General features: G+C 56.1%; 1 protein-coding gene across 1 annotated transcript; it reads left to right on the forward strand.

Annotated features, from left to right (window-relative positions):
• Nucleotides 1–1,629: 1,629 nt before the first annotated feature.
• Nucleotides 1,630–16,058, forward strand: NPR1 (natriuretic peptide receptor 1). The gene is made up of 22 exons (XM_060030215.1): nt 1,630–2,657; nt 3,357–3,556; nt 3,992–4,105; nt 4,528–4,663; nt 4,935–5,026; nt 5,733–5,868; nt 6,583–6,667; nt 7,487–7,607; nt 8,444–8,518; nt 8,661–8,738; nt 9,147–9,251; nt 9,511–9,582; nt 9,701–9,857; nt 10,145–10,300; nt 10,540–10,708; nt 11,428–11,574; nt 11,660–11,783; nt 11,945–12,013; nt 12,294–12,468; nt 12,719–12,817; nt 14,843–14,934; nt 15,087–16,058. Exons 1-22 carry the CDS (start codon nt 1,946–1,948, stop codon nt 15,147–15,149), a joined length of 3,177 nt encoding a protein of 1,058 aa, XP_059886198.1. The 5' UTR covers nt 1,630–1,945; the 3' UTR covers nt 15,150–16,058.
• The last annotated feature ends 883 nt before the right edge of the window (nt 16,059–16,941 follow it).

The following is a 16,941-nucleotide window of genomic DNA, read 5'->3' on the forward strand; positions in this document are numbered from 1 at the left end:
AGAATTCCAAATATTCATGTGCCATCTGCTGATTTTAAAATGTGGGCAATTAAATTATATATATAATATACATATATAATATATAACATATATATATTTGAGAGAGAGAATACATGCCAGACAAAACATGCCTGCCGTCTGAAGTTGGTCCATGGGCTACTGTTTGCTCTAGACCATAAGAATATTCAAAATTCTCCTAAATATGTAGGAAACAGACTTCAGTACTCTGCTGTCTCTGCACAGAATACCTTTCTCATCCTCCTACCCTTGTTGAATTATTTCTCGTTGGAGATTTTCCTGGCCCTAATGCAAGCAAAATAGCCCTTATCTGGGCCTTTTAGCAATTTACCTATCTCTCTGTTGTAGTATTTAACTTTATGGCTATTTGTCCCAAATAGAGCTCCTCAAATGTATGGACCATACATACATGATATATATGAGATACATATATATACACACACACACACACATATATATATAGTCTTAATCTTTATACCTTCAGCCGGTGCTTAACACGTACTAGGTCCTCTGGAAATCTGCAGTACGGAAGAAGTTTCCTGATCTTTGGTCTTGCCTAGGTACAGGCTTGCAGAGGTTGGCAGCGCAATACGGTCAACGACTTCTGCTGGCCATTAGAGGGCAGACTGATTCCACAGCTCTCCAGCCCCCAGCCCAGCCGTCAAGGGCCCCAAAATACTCTCCCCAATTTACCCCTCCGCTTGTCATTTCCAACACTGTCTCCCACCGCCCCGACAAATCCCATTTTAATAATCCTCCTCAAGACAAACACACACTCACACGCCGGCAGTGACCCTGAGATCACACCTGTTCGTTCCTCCAGCCACCCGCAAGCTCTCCCTCCCCGTTCCTACAGCCATTGGGGAACTAAAGAGTTAACTCCGCCCTTCTACCTGGTCCTTCTTCTCCGCTAATCCGCTCAATCTGTAAACCGGAGGAGGGGGTGAGATCCTAGATGGACTGGTTACGGGGACCCTGGATTCACCTACTTTAACGCCTTTTCCAGAAACCGTCACCCTCCCGCACCACCCCGACACACATCCAAACACACACTTTTTCCTACCAAGATCCCAAACCAGCACCTCTTTCTCTCTTCCCCAGACGGAACCAGGTAGGAGGAGAGGGAAAGGTGGGGCGCAAGAGGCCCTCTGTTGTTCCCACACACTTCTCTATTCAGTTCTTCCCGACCCCGCAACAGAGCCCCTTCTACCCGTGCCGCTTCTCGGAGGAGGAAGAAGTTTGGCCACCGAGAAGCGCGAAGAGGGTCTAAAGGAAAGTGCGCAGGCTGAGACTCGGAAGAGCCCGCGACTTCGGGGCGGGGACGAAGGAGTTAAAGATCCAGGATTGGTTCTAAGGTCACGGAGTCTGGGAGGGGAAGCGGCCGGGAGGGAGGGTTCGGAGCTTGGCTTGGGTCCTCCCCAGTCCCCCCCGGACTGCCGGAGACTTGGGCCGGCCGGACGCCCCTTCTGGCACACTCCCTGGGCCAGGCGCTCACGCACACATACAAACACTCACACTCTCCTTTCCCTCCCTGGCGCCCTCTCCCATCCTTCTCCACGGAGCGCTCGCGCTCTCGTTTTCTCTCTCCTAACACACACACACATACACACAAACACACACACACACACACACACACACACACACACACACGCTCTCGCTCACACTCGCGTCCTCTCGGCCCCCGCGCTCTCCTCGCACCCACCTGCTCTGCAGCGCCCTGGGCGCACCCCTCCGTCGCGCGCCCCTGGCGCTCCTGGCGCAGACTGTCACAGCTAGAAGGAGCAGCGTGCCTCGGGGTGAGCGCCCCCGCCCCGCTCGTCCTCCCTCCCACAGGGGCGCTCCTGGTGCCCAGGACGGGCCGCTGAGCCGGAGGGGACGCCAGAGGCCATGGTGGGAGCGCTTGTCCGCCTCGGTGCCCGCTGAGGCCATGCCGCGCCCCGGCTGCCCCTCCGGCGCCCGCCTGCGTCTGCTTCTGCTCCTGCCGCCGCTGCTGCTGCTCCCGGGCAGCTACGCGGGCAACCTGACGGTGGCCGTGGTGCTACCTCTGGCCAACACCTCGTACCCGTGGTCGTGGGCGCGCGTGGGACCGGCGGTGGAGCTGGCCCTGGCCCGGGTGAAGGCGCGGCCGGACCTGCTGCCGGGCTGGACAGTCCGCACGGTGCTGGGCAGCAGCGAGAGCGCGCTGGGCGTCTGCTCCGACACCGCCGCGCCCCTGGCCGCCGTGGACCTCAAGTGGGAGCACAACCCCGCGGTGTTCCTGGGCCCCGGCTGCGTGTACGCCGCCGCCCCCGTGGGCCGCTTCACTGCGCACTGGCGGGTGCCGCTGCTGACCGCCGGCGCCCCGGCTGTGGGGTTCGGGGCCAAGGACGAGTACGCGCTGACCACCCGCGCCGGGCCCAGCCATGCCAAGCTGGGCGACTTCGTGGCGGCTCTGCACCGACGGCTGGGCTGGGAGCGCCAGGCTCTAGTGCTCTACGCCTACCAGCCCCGCGACGACCAGCCCTGCTTCTTCGTGGTGGAGGGACTGTACATGCAGGTCCGCGACCGCCTCAACATCACGGTGGACCACCTGGAGTTCGCCGAGGGCGACCGCGACCACTACACCATGCTGCTGCGCACCGTGCGACGCAAAGGCCGAGGTGAGACACGGGCACACCCATCCGGCCGCTTTGCCTCCGGGCCTTCCCCGGGACATCCTCTCTCTTCTCCGGGCCAGACTTCTCCTTCCCGCGGCTCCTCATTCCTGTCTCAGCCTCCTCCGCCCTTTCCACCTCTGAGTTTCTATTTCCCTCTCTTTCTCCATGCCCCCCCCCCATCCAGTTCCTAGGCTCTCCTCTCTTCTCACCTCCGCACTCCCCCACCTCCTTCCCACCGGTTCCTGCGGAGTTACCGGGAGGGAGAAAATGCCTCCAGCCACCATGACACTTAGTAGGGCCCCAGCTTAGTTCCTATCCCTCATCTCTCCCCCATTTTCCTTCTCTTCCCAGCAGGCTTCTTCCCTCCTCCAACTCTCCTCCCCGTGCTCCCACACGCCCTCTCCTCTTCCAGTCCCCTCTCCAGCTGGCCCTTCTCTGCTCTCCCCCGCTCCTGACCTCACCTTGCCCACCTTTGGCTCCATTATTCCCTCTCTCCCTATCTGGGCTCCTTCCTCCTCCCTCTCCCACCGCCTCCTCCCTCCCTTCACCTTCCTCAGGCCACAGCCCAGACTGAGCCAGGAGTTCCACTTAACTACCTCAGGGTCTCTGAATTTCCTCCCCTGGGTGCCCCGGCTTCAGTTCCCCCTCCACTCCCTGACACTTAGGCTCTTCTCTCTCTCTCTGACCCCCCTTCCTCCCCAGTTGTCTACATCTGCAGCTCCCCAGACACCTTCAGAACCCTGATGCTTCTGGCCCTGGAAGCTGGCCTGAGTGGGGAGGACTATGTTTTCTTCCACCTGGACCTCTTTGGGCAAAGCCTGCAAGGAGCACACGGCCTTGCTCCCCACAGGCCCTGGGAGAGAGGGGATGGGCAGGATGTCAGTGCCCACCAGGCCTTTCAGGTGAGTGTTCAGATTGGAAGCCCAGGCTGTGGGGCTCTGGGCTGGTGGCACATTATGTCTGGGTCCTGGGTCCCTCAGTGTCTGAAAGGATTCCAGAAAAGAGGTTCTGGATGCTCATAGAGAGTTAGGTGACAAAGGGCAGGGGGCTGGGGCAAGGGGTATACAGAGGGCCAGGGGACTTCAGAACCAGGAGGCTAAAAAGATGAGAGAATGCCCTTGAGGTGGGATAATGTTCACATCTCACAGACCATCCGGACTTGGAAAAGCCATCCCAGTTCATCCCCTGCTTTGAAGCAGGCAGCACCTCGCGCAGAACATAGGGTCCAATTTGACGTTGAGCAAGTAGAGATGCAGCTCTGGGAGATGGACACCCAGGGTACTGGCAGGACTGGAGTCAGCACCCAGCTCTCCCCTCTCCACTGACCCCTTCCTCAGGCTGCCAAAATCATTACCTATAAAGAGCCGGATAATCCTGAGTACTTGGAATTCCTACAGAAGCTAAAACACTTGGCCCATGAGCAGTTCAACTTCACCATGGAGGATGGCCTGGTAGGAGGGGTTCCTGGGACCCTGCAGCGTGGACCTCCAGCCCCCAGTTCACAGCCCTCTGCCAGTCGCCGCCCTGCTCTCTCAGCCATCCCCGTATTCCCAGGTCTCCCCTTCTTTCCCTTCCCACTGTTCCCGTATCTCTCCTGATGATGGAGGGGGGCATTGACAAATTGTTCAACCTCTGAAACTCAAATCCTTATCCGTAAAATGAGGATGCTACGTCCTGCCCTATCTGCCTAGCAGGATTCAGAAACAGTGATACATGCGGAGCGTCTTAGAAGTAGTAAAATCTCTCTGTGCTGTGAGCGTGTTTTCTCCCATCCTCTTCCAAGCTCCCAGTGCCTCCCATTCCCCACCCCACAGCGCCCCACTCTGTGCCCTTCATACATCCCACCCCAGCCCAGCTCTGCCTGCCCCTGCAGGTGAACACCATCCCAGCGTCCTTCCACGACGGGCTCCTGCTCTATGTCCAGGCAGTGTCGGAGACTCTAGCACATGGGGGAACGGTCACCGATGGGGAGGGCATCACTCAGCGGATGTGGAACCGAAGCTTCCAAGGTCAGGCACTGGAGGTGGCAGGAATGGGCTACCTTGGGGTGCCCCAGGCAGGAAGCAGTGAGAAGCCCCTAGCCCTGCAGTGCAGGTAGTCACTTGCCCACACCAGTCTCTTCTACCTCTCTTCTTCTTTAGGCTCTTTTCCCCATGTCCCTAGTGCCATCAAGACGTCTTCCTAAGTGCCCAGATCAAAAGATCAACAGACAGAGATGAGGCGTGGGACCCATGAAATTCCACCCTGTCAAAACACAGCCATCTTCCTCCATACCCCCAGGTGTGACGGGATACCTGAAAATGGACAGCAATGGAGATCGGGAGACCGACTTCTCCCTCTGGGATATGGATCCTGACACTGGCGCCTTCAGGGTAAGGCTGTGCCCCCAGAAGACAGTGCCAACTGGGAATGACATTTCACCCTCCCACCGCCCTGGATAAGAGAGAGCCCTGGATAAAAGAGATCCAGCCAATCTGGAGGAGCAACCAGAACGATAGGGACACACAGGTGTTATGCTTGGGGAACTCCATGTCTGAGGAGGGAGCACAGTGCTGCCCTCAGGAAACTCCATGTCTCCAAAGGCAGGCAGGATCCCCTCCCAGCGGAGACAGACTGACTCAGGGCCAAGATGAATGCACATCATCTTGCTCTATAAGTGCAACAGGAACAGGAAGGGGTTGAGACCACAGGCACCAAGGAGCAGATCATCCAGGGAAGGCTTCCTGGACGAGGGGTGCCTGGATTAGGCCTGGGAATGTGGACCGAGAACACTGCATTTTCCTGTCTCCTGTGTGCTTCAATCCAAGATTATAAACTCCCTGAGTGTAGGGCTGTGATTCTATACAGAGTTTTCTTTATAAAACCTTTAAGTCATTTTCAAGTTTGTCCCCTCTGATAACATGGGGCATGGGTATGAGGCTCTCTGTATCCAGTCACGGCAGGGACTCGTTGAATAGCTGACAGTGCAGACACAGTCCCTGGCAGCAGAGATGGGGTAGGTGGGGGGCAGGATTTCTCCCTTGGACGGGAGGCCTCACCAAGGGCCCTTGCCCACCGACCGCTCCTGCCCTCCCATAGGTTGTTCTGAACTTCAATGGAACCTCCCAAGAGCTGGTGACCGTGTCAGGGCGCAAACTGAACTGGCCTCTGGGGTATCCACCTCCTGATGTGCCCAAATGTGGTTTTGACAATGAGGACCCAGCCTGCAACCAAGGTGACTGCCCCTTGCCTTCCAAGCCTCCATTATGGAGATGCTGCCTCCTCCCTGCTCAGGGAGTCAAATACGTGCTCCTCTCCCACACTGAGGGGGTCCTGGAGAGACTCCTCCTGCCTTTTTCTTCCCTTCATCCATCATCCCAGTTCACTGATTGAATATTTTTTTTAACTTTTTATTTTATTTCATTATTATATTACTTTTATTTATTTATTTACTGGCTGTGTTGGGTCTTCGTTGCTGTGCACGGGCTTCGTCTAGTTGTGGTGAGCGGGGGCTACTCTTTGTTGCGGTGTGGGGGCTTCTCATTGCGGTGGCTTCTCTTGTTGCGGAGCACGGGCTCTAGAGCGCAGGCTCAGTAGTTGTGGCCCACGGGCTTAATTGCTCCACGGCACGTGGGATCTTCCTGGATCAGGGATCAAACCCGTGTCCCCCGCATTGGCAGGCGGATTCTTGACCACTGCGCCACCAGGGAAGTCCCTAATTGAATATTAAAAGGTTCTTCAGGGAATTCCCTGGTGGTCCAGTGGTTCGGACTCCACGCTTCCACTTCAGGGGGCCTGGGTTCGATCCCTGGTCAGGAAACTAAAGATCCCACATGCCTGTGCGGTGCAGCCAAAAAAAATTAAAAATAAAAAAAATAAAGGTTCTCCCTCCTGCTGTCCAATGTCGAACCCAAATCTCTCTCGCTGCAACTTGGACTCTCCCCTACAGACCACTTCTCCACCCTGGAGGTGCTGGCTTTGGTGGGCAGCCTCTCCCTGCTCAGCATTCTGCTCATCTCCTTCTTCATATACAGGTAAGCCTTGGAATGAGGGTGGTGATTGAGGCTGGGAGACCTAAAGAGCCAATAGCAGAGGAGGTGGCAGGGACCCAGAGGGAAGAGGGAGGGGTAAAGGGACAGCGCAGCAAGGCCCAGGGAGATGGGGGAGAAAAGAGACTAAAAAGCCTCAGGACACCTGGAAGAGAGAAGGAGGAGGGGACAGAGGTGGAGTGGCCAGGGAGGATCCGGGAGATCCAAGAAGGAGCAGATCTGTTGGGGGCATCGCAGGGTGTGGATTCCGTTTATCCTCCCTTCCTGCTGGTACAGACCAGATGGGAAGCAGTGGACCAACACCTGTGGGGTTGGGCCTATATTCATTGAGCAGGGATGAAGGCTCTGCTGTGTACCAAGTGCTGAACCCAGAGTGGAGGAGAGAGAGAAGGAAGCCCCACTCCTGCCTTCCAGTGGAAAAGTTAAAGACAGAGGGAAGCAGGGAGGGAGAGAAGGAAATCAATGCTGGTCAAGCATATACTGTGTGCCAGGCACTTCCACACACAGTTTTTCTTTTCATTCTTGTAACAATGCTTTGAAATAAATGTCGAGGTCCCCAATTTCCAAATGAGGACATTTAGACATGAACCTGAGACTCAGAGAAGTGGAGTGACTACCCCAAGGTCCCCAGTGAGGCAGAATTTCACCCAAGCCTCCTGACTGTCAACCAAGCGGATGTTAATTGCCCCACCCATCTCTTAGCAACTGCAGTGGTCCCAGGGCTCTGAGGAGAGGCTGCTGAGCACCCCCCAACCCTGGGTCAGGGGCTCAGACATGGACTTAGGTGCACATTTCATGCCTCAGAAAGATGCAGCTGGAGAAGGAACTGGCCTCAGAGCTGTGGCGGGTGCGTTGGGAGGACCTGCAGCCCAGTAGCCTAGAGAGGCACCTCCGGAGTGCAGGCAGCCGGCTGACCCTGAGCGGGGTAAGAACTCCGGTACTGGGGGGAGGGGGCAGAGTTGGGAATGGGCGTGTGGGTAGTGCCTGATGGGTAGGGTAGAGAGCAGGCTTCTAGTCCCAGCCCTGCCTTCAATCGCTCTATGACCTTGGGCAAGTCACATTCCCTCTCTGAGACTACCGCAGGTAATGATTACATCTACAGAGCTCCCTCACAGGGGTCTTTCAAAAGTTAGAGATAGCATATGTGAAAATACATTTTATTTTATTTGTTTGTTTTTTTGTATAATCATCTGAAAGTTTCTGCATACTTTTTTTTTTTAATTGGGGTATAGTTGTTTTACAACGTTTTGGTAGTTTCTACTGTACAGCGAAGTAGTAGAGTTCCCTGTGCTATACAGCATGTTCTTATTAGTTATCTATTTTATACATATCAGTGTATATATGTCATCTCACCCCCCACGCCCCACCCCCCTGAAAATACTTTTTTTTTTTTTTTTTCCGGTACTTGGGCCTCTCACTGTTGTGGCCTCTCCCGTTGCGGAGCACAGGCTCCGGACGCGCAGGCTCAGAGGCCATGGCTCACGGGCCCAGCCGCTCCGCGGCATGTGGGATCTTCCCGGTCCGGGGCACGAACCCATGTCCCCTGCGTCGGCAGGCGGACTCTCAACGACTGCGCCACCAGGGAAGCCCCTGAAGATACATTTTTAAAAAGTAAATAAATGAGGAAAGGATTTTATGATGTGGAATGAGAGGCAGGGCAACACAAAGATAAGGCAGGGTAGTGAAGACCAGAGCTCAAGCAACCAGGATGGAGAGCCGGGTCCATGGGCTGACCACCCCTCCTGCACTCCGTCCCTTCAGAGAGGCTCCAATTACGGCTCCCTGCTGACCACAGAGGGCCAGTTCCAAATCTTTGCCAAGACAGCATATTATAAGGTGGGTCTGGGGAAAGACCACTGGTCCTCAGGACTGGGGCAGGGCTTTCCTATGATGGAGGACTGGAGACGGTTTTAGCACAGGGGTGGGCTGTCAGGGCTGGGCCATCCCCTTACAGTGACAATCTCCATTCCTCACTCAGGGCAACCTCGTGGCTGTGAAACGTGTGAACCGTAAACGCATTGAGCTGACGCGGGAAGTCCTGTTTGAGCTGAAGCATGTAATGTGGGGAGGGAGGCAATGGCCTAGGGAAGAATCTAGGGACACAGGGGAGGTTGGCCAACAGAATGGGTATGGAGGGACTGCAGGGTATCCTAGGAAGGGATGAGCACTGTAGCCCTGGGATGGGCCCCTGTGTGTTGTGGGTACGAGTAGGGGAATCATAGATGGGAGAAGGGCTGGAGATTTTGTAGGGGCTCCATTGGATAGGCTTAGGAAGCAGAGGGAGTAGGGAGCAGGTTCTGGGGAAGGGTTCTTTAGAACAGGAGTGGGAATCACCGGGGAAGGTCCTAGAATGTCTGCAGAGAATGCATAGGGACTTAAGGAGAGTGAGGGGTCCCCAAGGGTGGGGGCCACTTGGCAAGGAGTGAGGTCTCTGTCAGGCTCTGATGCTGGCTCTCACCTGCAGATGCGGGATGTGCAGAATGAACACCTGACCAGGTTTGTGGGGGCCTGCACTGACCCCCCCAATATCTGTATCCTCACAGAGTACTGTCCCCGTGGGAGCTTGCAGGTGAGGCAACAAGGGAGTGTCAGGACAACTAGGTCTAGCCCTGGGTCTGCCCCTGACTCAACATAAGGCCCTGGGCAAGCCTCTCCTTCTTTCTGACCTTTATTTTCCCCATCTGTAAAATGGGAGTGGGGGGAGAGTGGTGGCACTGGAGTAGACCCAAAGCTTTGTCCCGTTCTGCCAGTTTATGTCAGTGGAACCCCTGCACTCCTCCTCCTGGGGGCATGTGCAGGGTATAGGGCTGACTCTCACTGCCCAGCAGGACATCCTGGAGAATGAGAGCATCACCCTGGACTGGATGTTCCGGTACTCGCTCACCCATGACATCGTCAAGGTAGGCCCAAAAGGGCCCCCTGGGTGTTGGGGGAGGGGCCAGGCAGTCTTCTCCCCTGGCTGTGGTTGGTTGGAGGTCTCACTCATGCCCGAGACCCCTGCCTCCCCAAATTTCCCAGGGTATGCTGTTCCTGCACAATGGGGCCATTTGCTCCCATGGGAACCTCAAGTCATCCAACTGCGTAGTAGACGGGCGCTTCGTGCTCAAGATCACTGACTACGGGCTGGAGAGCTTCAGGGACCCGGAGCCCGAGCAAGGACACACCCTCTATGCCAGTGAGCCCCGACCTGACTCTGACCCCTACCACCCCCCCCAGCACAGCCCAGTGGGGATGCTGATGCCTGGCCTATGGTGGGCTCGGGCCCACCTTTCCTGACTCCCTGCTCAATTCATCATCAGTAGAAAGCGGAGTCAGACGAAATGGTCTCAAGGCCCCTTCTAGCCCTAGCAACCCCTGTGATGTCTCCAGATCAGTCCCAGTCACATCCTCTGGGACCTTGTTTCCCCTCATCCCTTAGCTTTGGGGCCCTTCACCCTGTGACTCCTGACCTCTGACCTGCAGAAAAGTTGTGGACAGCCCCTGAGCTCCTGCGAATGGCCTCACCCCCTGCCCGGGGCTCCCAGGCTGGTGACGTGTACAGCTTTGGGATCATCCTTCAGGAGATTGCCCTGAGGAGTGGTGTCTTCCACGTGGAAGGTTTGGATCTCAGTCCCAAAGGTGAGAGGACCGTGCTTCCCCCAATGCTGCCACAGTCAACTAACCCCAGCTCCAGAGAGAGGGAACCCTGGAAATGCCGCCACCCTTTGCTCCACTGCTGCCAATGACCCTGAACATGACTAGCCCAGTTCCCTGCAGGGCTCCCCTGCCCCGTGCCCTGGTCCTGGACCTCCCCACCCCGTTTCTCAACAGGCCCCGGGCTGAACCTACCCCTCGGCCTCTCTTCCCCCACCACACAGAGATCATCGAGCGTGTGACTCGGGGCGAGCAGCCCCCCTTCCGGCCCTCCCTGGCCCTGCAGAGTCACCTGGAGGAACTGGGGCAGCTGATGCAGCGCTGCTGGGCCGAGGACCCGCAGGAGCGGCCACCCTTCCAACAGATCCGCCTGATGCTGCGCAAATTTAACAGGTCGCTGGCATTAGTCCTGAATCCCCCCAGCCTCCCCTATCCCCCACAGCGACCGCGTGCCTCACACTTTAAGTCTTATCCCTGTGGTGGCAGAGCCCACGCACAGCCCCCGCATACACAGCCTGCTCCAGCCCGGCACAGCCTCGCAGCCCCCTCTGTGAATACTGTAGGACCCGGCTGGTCTCACAGTCCCCTACCTCTCATACCCCGCTCCTCCAGCGGCCCCTACTCCATCAGCCTTCAGTGGCCGCAGAGTAAATGGCCTCCCACCTCCTCCCTACACCTCTCTGCCCTCCGTGGGAGCTCCCACCCGGCCCTTTGATCCCCTTTCCCAGTGTGCCCCTGGGGGCTGGTTCCTCCAGGCACACCCCTCTGCCAGCCTGTGTGCCCTCACTCCGTTCTCGAGTGGTCCCTGTCCCTTTCTGCCTCTTCTACCTCCTTCTAAGCCACTTGTGTTCAACAAAGATGTTCAAAATAGCCAATATGTCTGAAGCTTGAAACTTGACCCTGGGGTCTCAGGGATGAATTGGACTTTCCTCCGACCCTTTTCCCCTGCCACCCCCATCCTGCTGTGCCCCCCAACCCTGACTCTCGCCAGGGACTCCACTGCAGTGGGCTGACATTAAGCCTGGGTAGGGTGAGAGCCTGGGGGAGGCGCTTCAGGGTAGGGCGTGCCGCTCCTCTCTCACCACCACCCCTTCCGCCGCCCCTGTCCCCAGAGAGAACAGCAGCAACATCCTGGATAACCTGCTGTCGCGCATGGAACAGTACGCCAACAACCTGGAAGAGCTGGTGGAGGAGCGGACCCAGGCCTACTTGGAGGAGAAGCGCAAGGCGGAGGCCCTGCTCTACCAGATTCTGCCTCAGTGAGTGCCCGTGCTTGGTGCTCCCGCCACCCCTGTCCCAGCCCCACCTCACCTTCTGATCCTGCACCTGTCCCTGACCCCTCAGCTCAGTGGCTGAGCAGCTGAAGCGTGGGGAGACGGTCCAGGCCGAAGCCTTTGACAGCGTCACCATCTACTTCAGCGACATTGTGGGTTTCACAGCCCTGTCGGCGGAGAGCACGCCCATGCAGGTAAGTCAGGCACAGCCCCAGGTGTCGGAGCAGCCAGGTGTGCTCGGCTTGGCACCTGCATCCCACAGGCCTGCCTTCTGGTTCCGCTTTTCCCACCCGAGCCCAGGTGGGGCCCCGGGGCCCCTTACTCCCCACCCCTTTTGGCTTCTCTTTTCTTCCAGGTGGTGACCCTGCTCAACGACCTGTACACTTGCTTTGATGCTGTCATAGACAACTTTGATGTCTACAAGGTGAGTAAAGATGGGAGGGGACAGACAGACGGATGTGGAGGGCAGAATGACATAGTCTTAAGCAGGAAGACCAAGAGACGTGGACAAAGACAGTGTCACAGGGAGGTGTCACAGGGAGACCCAGGAACAGGCAGAAAAACCGCGCGGGGGCTGGGGGATGAGCGAACACAGTGGCTGGTAGATGGGGGGTGGGGACAGGAAGGCGGTGCCCACAGTGTGGGGGCCGCACCGGGAGAAAGTTCCAGTCCTCAGGTCCGGCACCCTCTCGCGGCCCTCACAGGTGGAGACCATTGGTGACGCCTACATGGTGGTGTCCGGGCTCCCAGTGCGGAACGGGAGGCTGCACGCCCGCGAGGTGGCCCGCATGGCCCTGGCGCTGCTGGACGCGGTGCGCTCCTTCCGCATCCGCCACCGGCCCCAGGAGCAGCTGCGCTTGCGCATCGGCATCCACACAGGTGAGGCCGCCGGAGGGGCGGGGAGGGGGCTCCCACAGGCTGGAGCTGCAGATGAGAGACGAGCCGGCCGCGTCGCCACCGCTCCCCGTGCGCGCGAACACCTACACTTCTGGGCTCCCACCGACAGCAGGTCCCACCTGCTGCCTCTCCTGGAGCGCTCTAGCCCCGTCCTATGGCCACCCTCCGTTCCTCCCACCCACTTCCCTAAACTGATGGGTTTCCCTCACCGATGGGCTTCCGCTCCCTCCAGGACCCGTGTGTGCAGGTGTGGTAGGGCTGAAGATGCCCCGTTACTGTCTTTTTGGGGACACAGTAAACACGGCCTCAAGAATGGAGTCTAACGGGGAAGGTATGCTGGGCCCCCGAGGCGGGACAGGGAGGGAAGGGTGGCTGTGGCTGAGGAAGGCCCTCCTGGCAGTGGGTGCCTATCCAATCCATGTTCTGTCTCCTCCCAGGCTCCCTTCTCATAAGGGTTCAACCTGGCCACATCACCTTGAATCTAATCAGAGACTCAGGTCCCAGCTGCGCCCTCTTGGCAAATGATTGAAAAGTCTTTCCAGGCCAATGTCCAGCAGTTCCCAGCTGGGAACTACCTTTAGGACCCTCTTGGGTGTGGTAAAAAGGGCTCCAGAGCAGCCCACTTGGGTGTGAATCTCAGCTCTACAACCGACTCAGCTGTGTCAGTTTGCTACACCTCCCTGAGCCTCTGTTTTCCTCACCTGGAAAATGAGAATTAAATATCTACCTCAGAAGAGTTACGTGAGAAAGTCATATAACACGACTAGCAGATAATTGTCATTCAACTTTTCTGAGCCTTAGCTGTTTATCTTTTTTTTTTTAATTAATTAATTTATGGCTGCCTTGGGTCTTCGTTGCTGTGCGCAGGCTTTGTCTAGTTGTGGCGAGTGGAGGCTAGTCTCAGTTGCGGTGCGCGGGCTTCTCATTCTGGTGGCTTCTCTTGTTGCAGAGCAGGGACTCTAGGTGTGCGGGCTTCAGCAGTTGTGGCACACGGGCTTCAGTAGTTGTGGTTCGCGGGCTCTAGAGTGCAGGCTCAGTAGTTGTGGTGCACAGGCTTCGTTGCTCCGCGGCATGTGGGATCTCCCCAGACCAGGGCTCGAACCCATGTCCCCTGCATTGGCGGGCAGATTCTTAACCACTGTGCCACCAGGGAAGTCCCTGTTTATCTTTAAAATGATGCCTGTCTCAGTGTTCTAAAAAATAGCCCAACCCCTGGAACACAGTAGGTACCAAATAAATGCTTGCTCCCACCTCTTCCCTTGGGCTTGCTTCCTGTTGATCTTCTGCCTCTTGCTGTAGTCAACACAATTCAATTCAGTAAATATTTATTGAGCAACTACTGAGTACCAGGCCTTGGAATACTAAGACGACCCAGACCAAAGCTTGCTAGGGAGTCCACGCGGACCCCAGCTAAGCCTCGTGGTGGGCAAAGGGCTTCTTGGGAGCCCAGAGGGGGTCTGGTTCAGCAGATATTCCCTGGACACTGTGTTGAGGGCGTCGAGGTGGAGAAAGCTTCTCACTGAGGTTCAGTCCTCAAGGAGCACATTCTCAGAAATCGTTTAACAGCAGAAAAGGGCCTCTGCGATGCAGACCCCAGGAGTGGTAGGGGCGAGTTCAGAGGGAGGTCAAAGAAGGGCTGTGGGGAACAGCAGTCAGGAGTCAGGAGTCTGGGCAGACCTCAGCAGATTTGGGCAGGTCTCCTCCCCGAGGCCTGGGCTCCCTCAGCCCTGAAATGAGGGTGTTGAGTTAAGGAACGATGATAGCAAACGCTCGTATAGTGCCTCCTAAGTGCCAGACTCTTTTAAAATGCGTAATGAATAATGTTAAATTTAATCCTCACTAGAAGGCTTTGAGATGGGTCCTGTTGCTATCAGCATTTTGTAGAGTAGGAAACTGAGGCCCAGATAGTTTATACTACTTCCCCGAGCACGTGTCCAAGCTGGGATTCATCTTAGGCAGAGCAGGCTCCGATGTCTGAGCTCCTGACCACTACACTCTATTGTCTGTCTAGAGCCTGGTGATGCGCTGGAGTGCCGTCTGATAGAACTTTCTGCAGTAATGGAAATGTTCTATGCTGTGCTGTCCAATATGGTAGCCTCTGAGGCATTGCATTTTTCACTATATTTCAATTACAGTTTAAATAGCCACAGGTGACTAATGGCTTTCATGGTGGACAACACAGTTCTAGAGTTCTTAGGGAGAGGCCTGTGTAGTCAGACACTACGTGGAGGGGGTGGGACTTTGAATTAGGAGGCTTTCTGGGCCAAAGGAAGGAGGGAGAGCATCTTTCTAGCCCCACAGTCCCTGATCTCCTGCTCCCATCTCTTGCTTCTCTCATCTCCCTTCTCCTACCCAGCCCTGAAGATCCACTTGTCTTCTGAGACCAAGGCTGTCCTGGAGGAGTTTGGTGGTTTCGAGCTGGAGCTTCGAGGGGATGTAGAAATGAAGGTAGAAAAGGAAGTCCCTACCCTTACCACCCCTTAGGGTCCCCGAAGGGCTTACCCTCCCCCAGGCCCCTTCTCAAGCAGCCAACCCCACTCCCAACATTTGGGAAAGTGGATGAGTCACTCCCCACCCCAAACTCCTCTTTTTCCCTCCAGGGCAAAGGCAAAGTTCGGACCTACTGGCTACTGGGGGAGCGGGCGAGTAGCACCCGAGGCTGACCTGGCTCCCCTCCTGGCCTTCCACACCTCCCTTCCCTGTGCCAGAGGTGACAGAGAGGTGCCAGGCCTCAGCCTCGCCTGCAGTATCCCCACCATTGCCAAAGAAGTAGTTTGAACAGCTCAGATGTGCAGACCCCAGTGGAGACACCAGACATTACCTCTGAAAGTGGACTGGTATTGGGGGAGAACTTGGAGCTCACAGGACTGGACCAAAACTCACAGCCATGCCCAGGGACACACACACACACACGTAGGCACACGCACCCACTCTCCACCCTGACTCAGGCCAGGCCAGGCTGGGACATGGATTCCTGGATCCTCCTGCCCCTCCCTGTGCCCTCTCCCCTCAACCGTGCTACACTGTGACTTTTATGGGGAGGAGGAAAAGGCAAAGGGATTATAGGTGAATCAAGGGGCTGGGGGGAGTCCACATCTGGGCCTAGCCCAGATGGGCCACAAACACCACCACCCCCGTCCCCCACCACCCAACCTAGGATGCAATGCACAGGGGAGAAAGGGAAGGACAGAGGGCTGTGGGCTTGTGTGCCTTGCTTCTCCTGTGAGTGGAGACCATTAAAATCTTTATTCCAGTGACAGTGTGTTTCTTGAGGGAGAGCGGGTTGCCAGAAAACACAGTCATATTCTCCATCCTGTGCTTCAAATAAGGTGTTTCTCAAGTTGGAATGCAGTATCTGAAAAAGGCTGCAGTGCCCCTTCCGTTTTGAGGAGCCAGTGTAACAGCCTGCGAATTACCCCAGCAGTGCTGGTGCTGTTGGTCTCAGGACCCATTTACTCCCTTAAAAGCTACTGAGGGCCCCAAAGAGCTTTTGTTTATGTGGGTCATATCTATCAGTATATTCTGTATTAGAAATTAAAACAAGTCTTTATTAACTCATTTAAAATAACTATAATAAACCCATCACATGTTCAGTTTTCACGGCTTTATCAAAGACAGTCTTAAGAGAAACTGGCTTTTTTTGAAGACCACAGTGACTACTTTGGTGCTACTGCCTTGATTTATGCTAAGACACCAGCAAGTTTTAACCCCACTGTTTTTGCACCATCAGTGCAAATATCAACACAGTCAATAAGGCAAATAACATAATTAGTAGGAGTGTGAAAATCTCGTGTGTGTGTGTGTGTGTGTGTTTGTGTGTGTGTGTGTGGCTTGAGGGATCTTAGTTCCCCGACCAGGGATTGAACCCGGGGCCCCTGGCAGTGAAAGCACCGAGTCCTAACCACTGGACTGCCAGGGAATTCCCATGAACATCATTTTGACCTCATCCATCCCCTGAAAGGATCTTGGGGACCCACAGAATCTGTGGACTGCGCTTTGAGAACTGCTCTGTTACCCAATGCCCAGCATACAGTAGGACTATAAGGAGTGTGGACTGAGTGGGGAGTCCTGGCATCTGCCCCAGGAGGCCTGGGAGCCAAGAAGCAGGGGTGAGGTGGGAACATATGGATCCCTTTTGACCTCAGTTGAAATGTGGGAATTGTCCACCTGCCCATCCACCCCCACACCAGTGTGGACAAATGTGAGTGATAGTTTACAACATGACTCTCAGCTGGGCTAAGGGCCCTCCTTTCCCTGCTCTAGCCACGCACCCCACCCCCTTCCTGAGCAGGCAGGCAGGAATGCGAATGCGGGGGAGAGGTGGCTGCAGCTTCACCTCCCCCATGGGGAAAGAAAGTGCCAGACATTTCTTCAGTACCATCCATCAAGTGCAGACAGGCCCCTCCTGCGACCTCCCCAAGCCTCTTTCTGGAGTCCACGCCCAGCGCCCAGCGG

This window comes from Delphinus delphis, chromosome 1 (assembly GCF_949987515.2).
Source record: "Delphinus delphis chromosome 1, mDelDel1.2, whole genome shotgun sequence".
Lineage (NCBI taxonomy): Eukaryota > Metazoa > Chordata > Mammalia > Artiodactyla > Delphinidae > Delphinus > Delphinus delphis.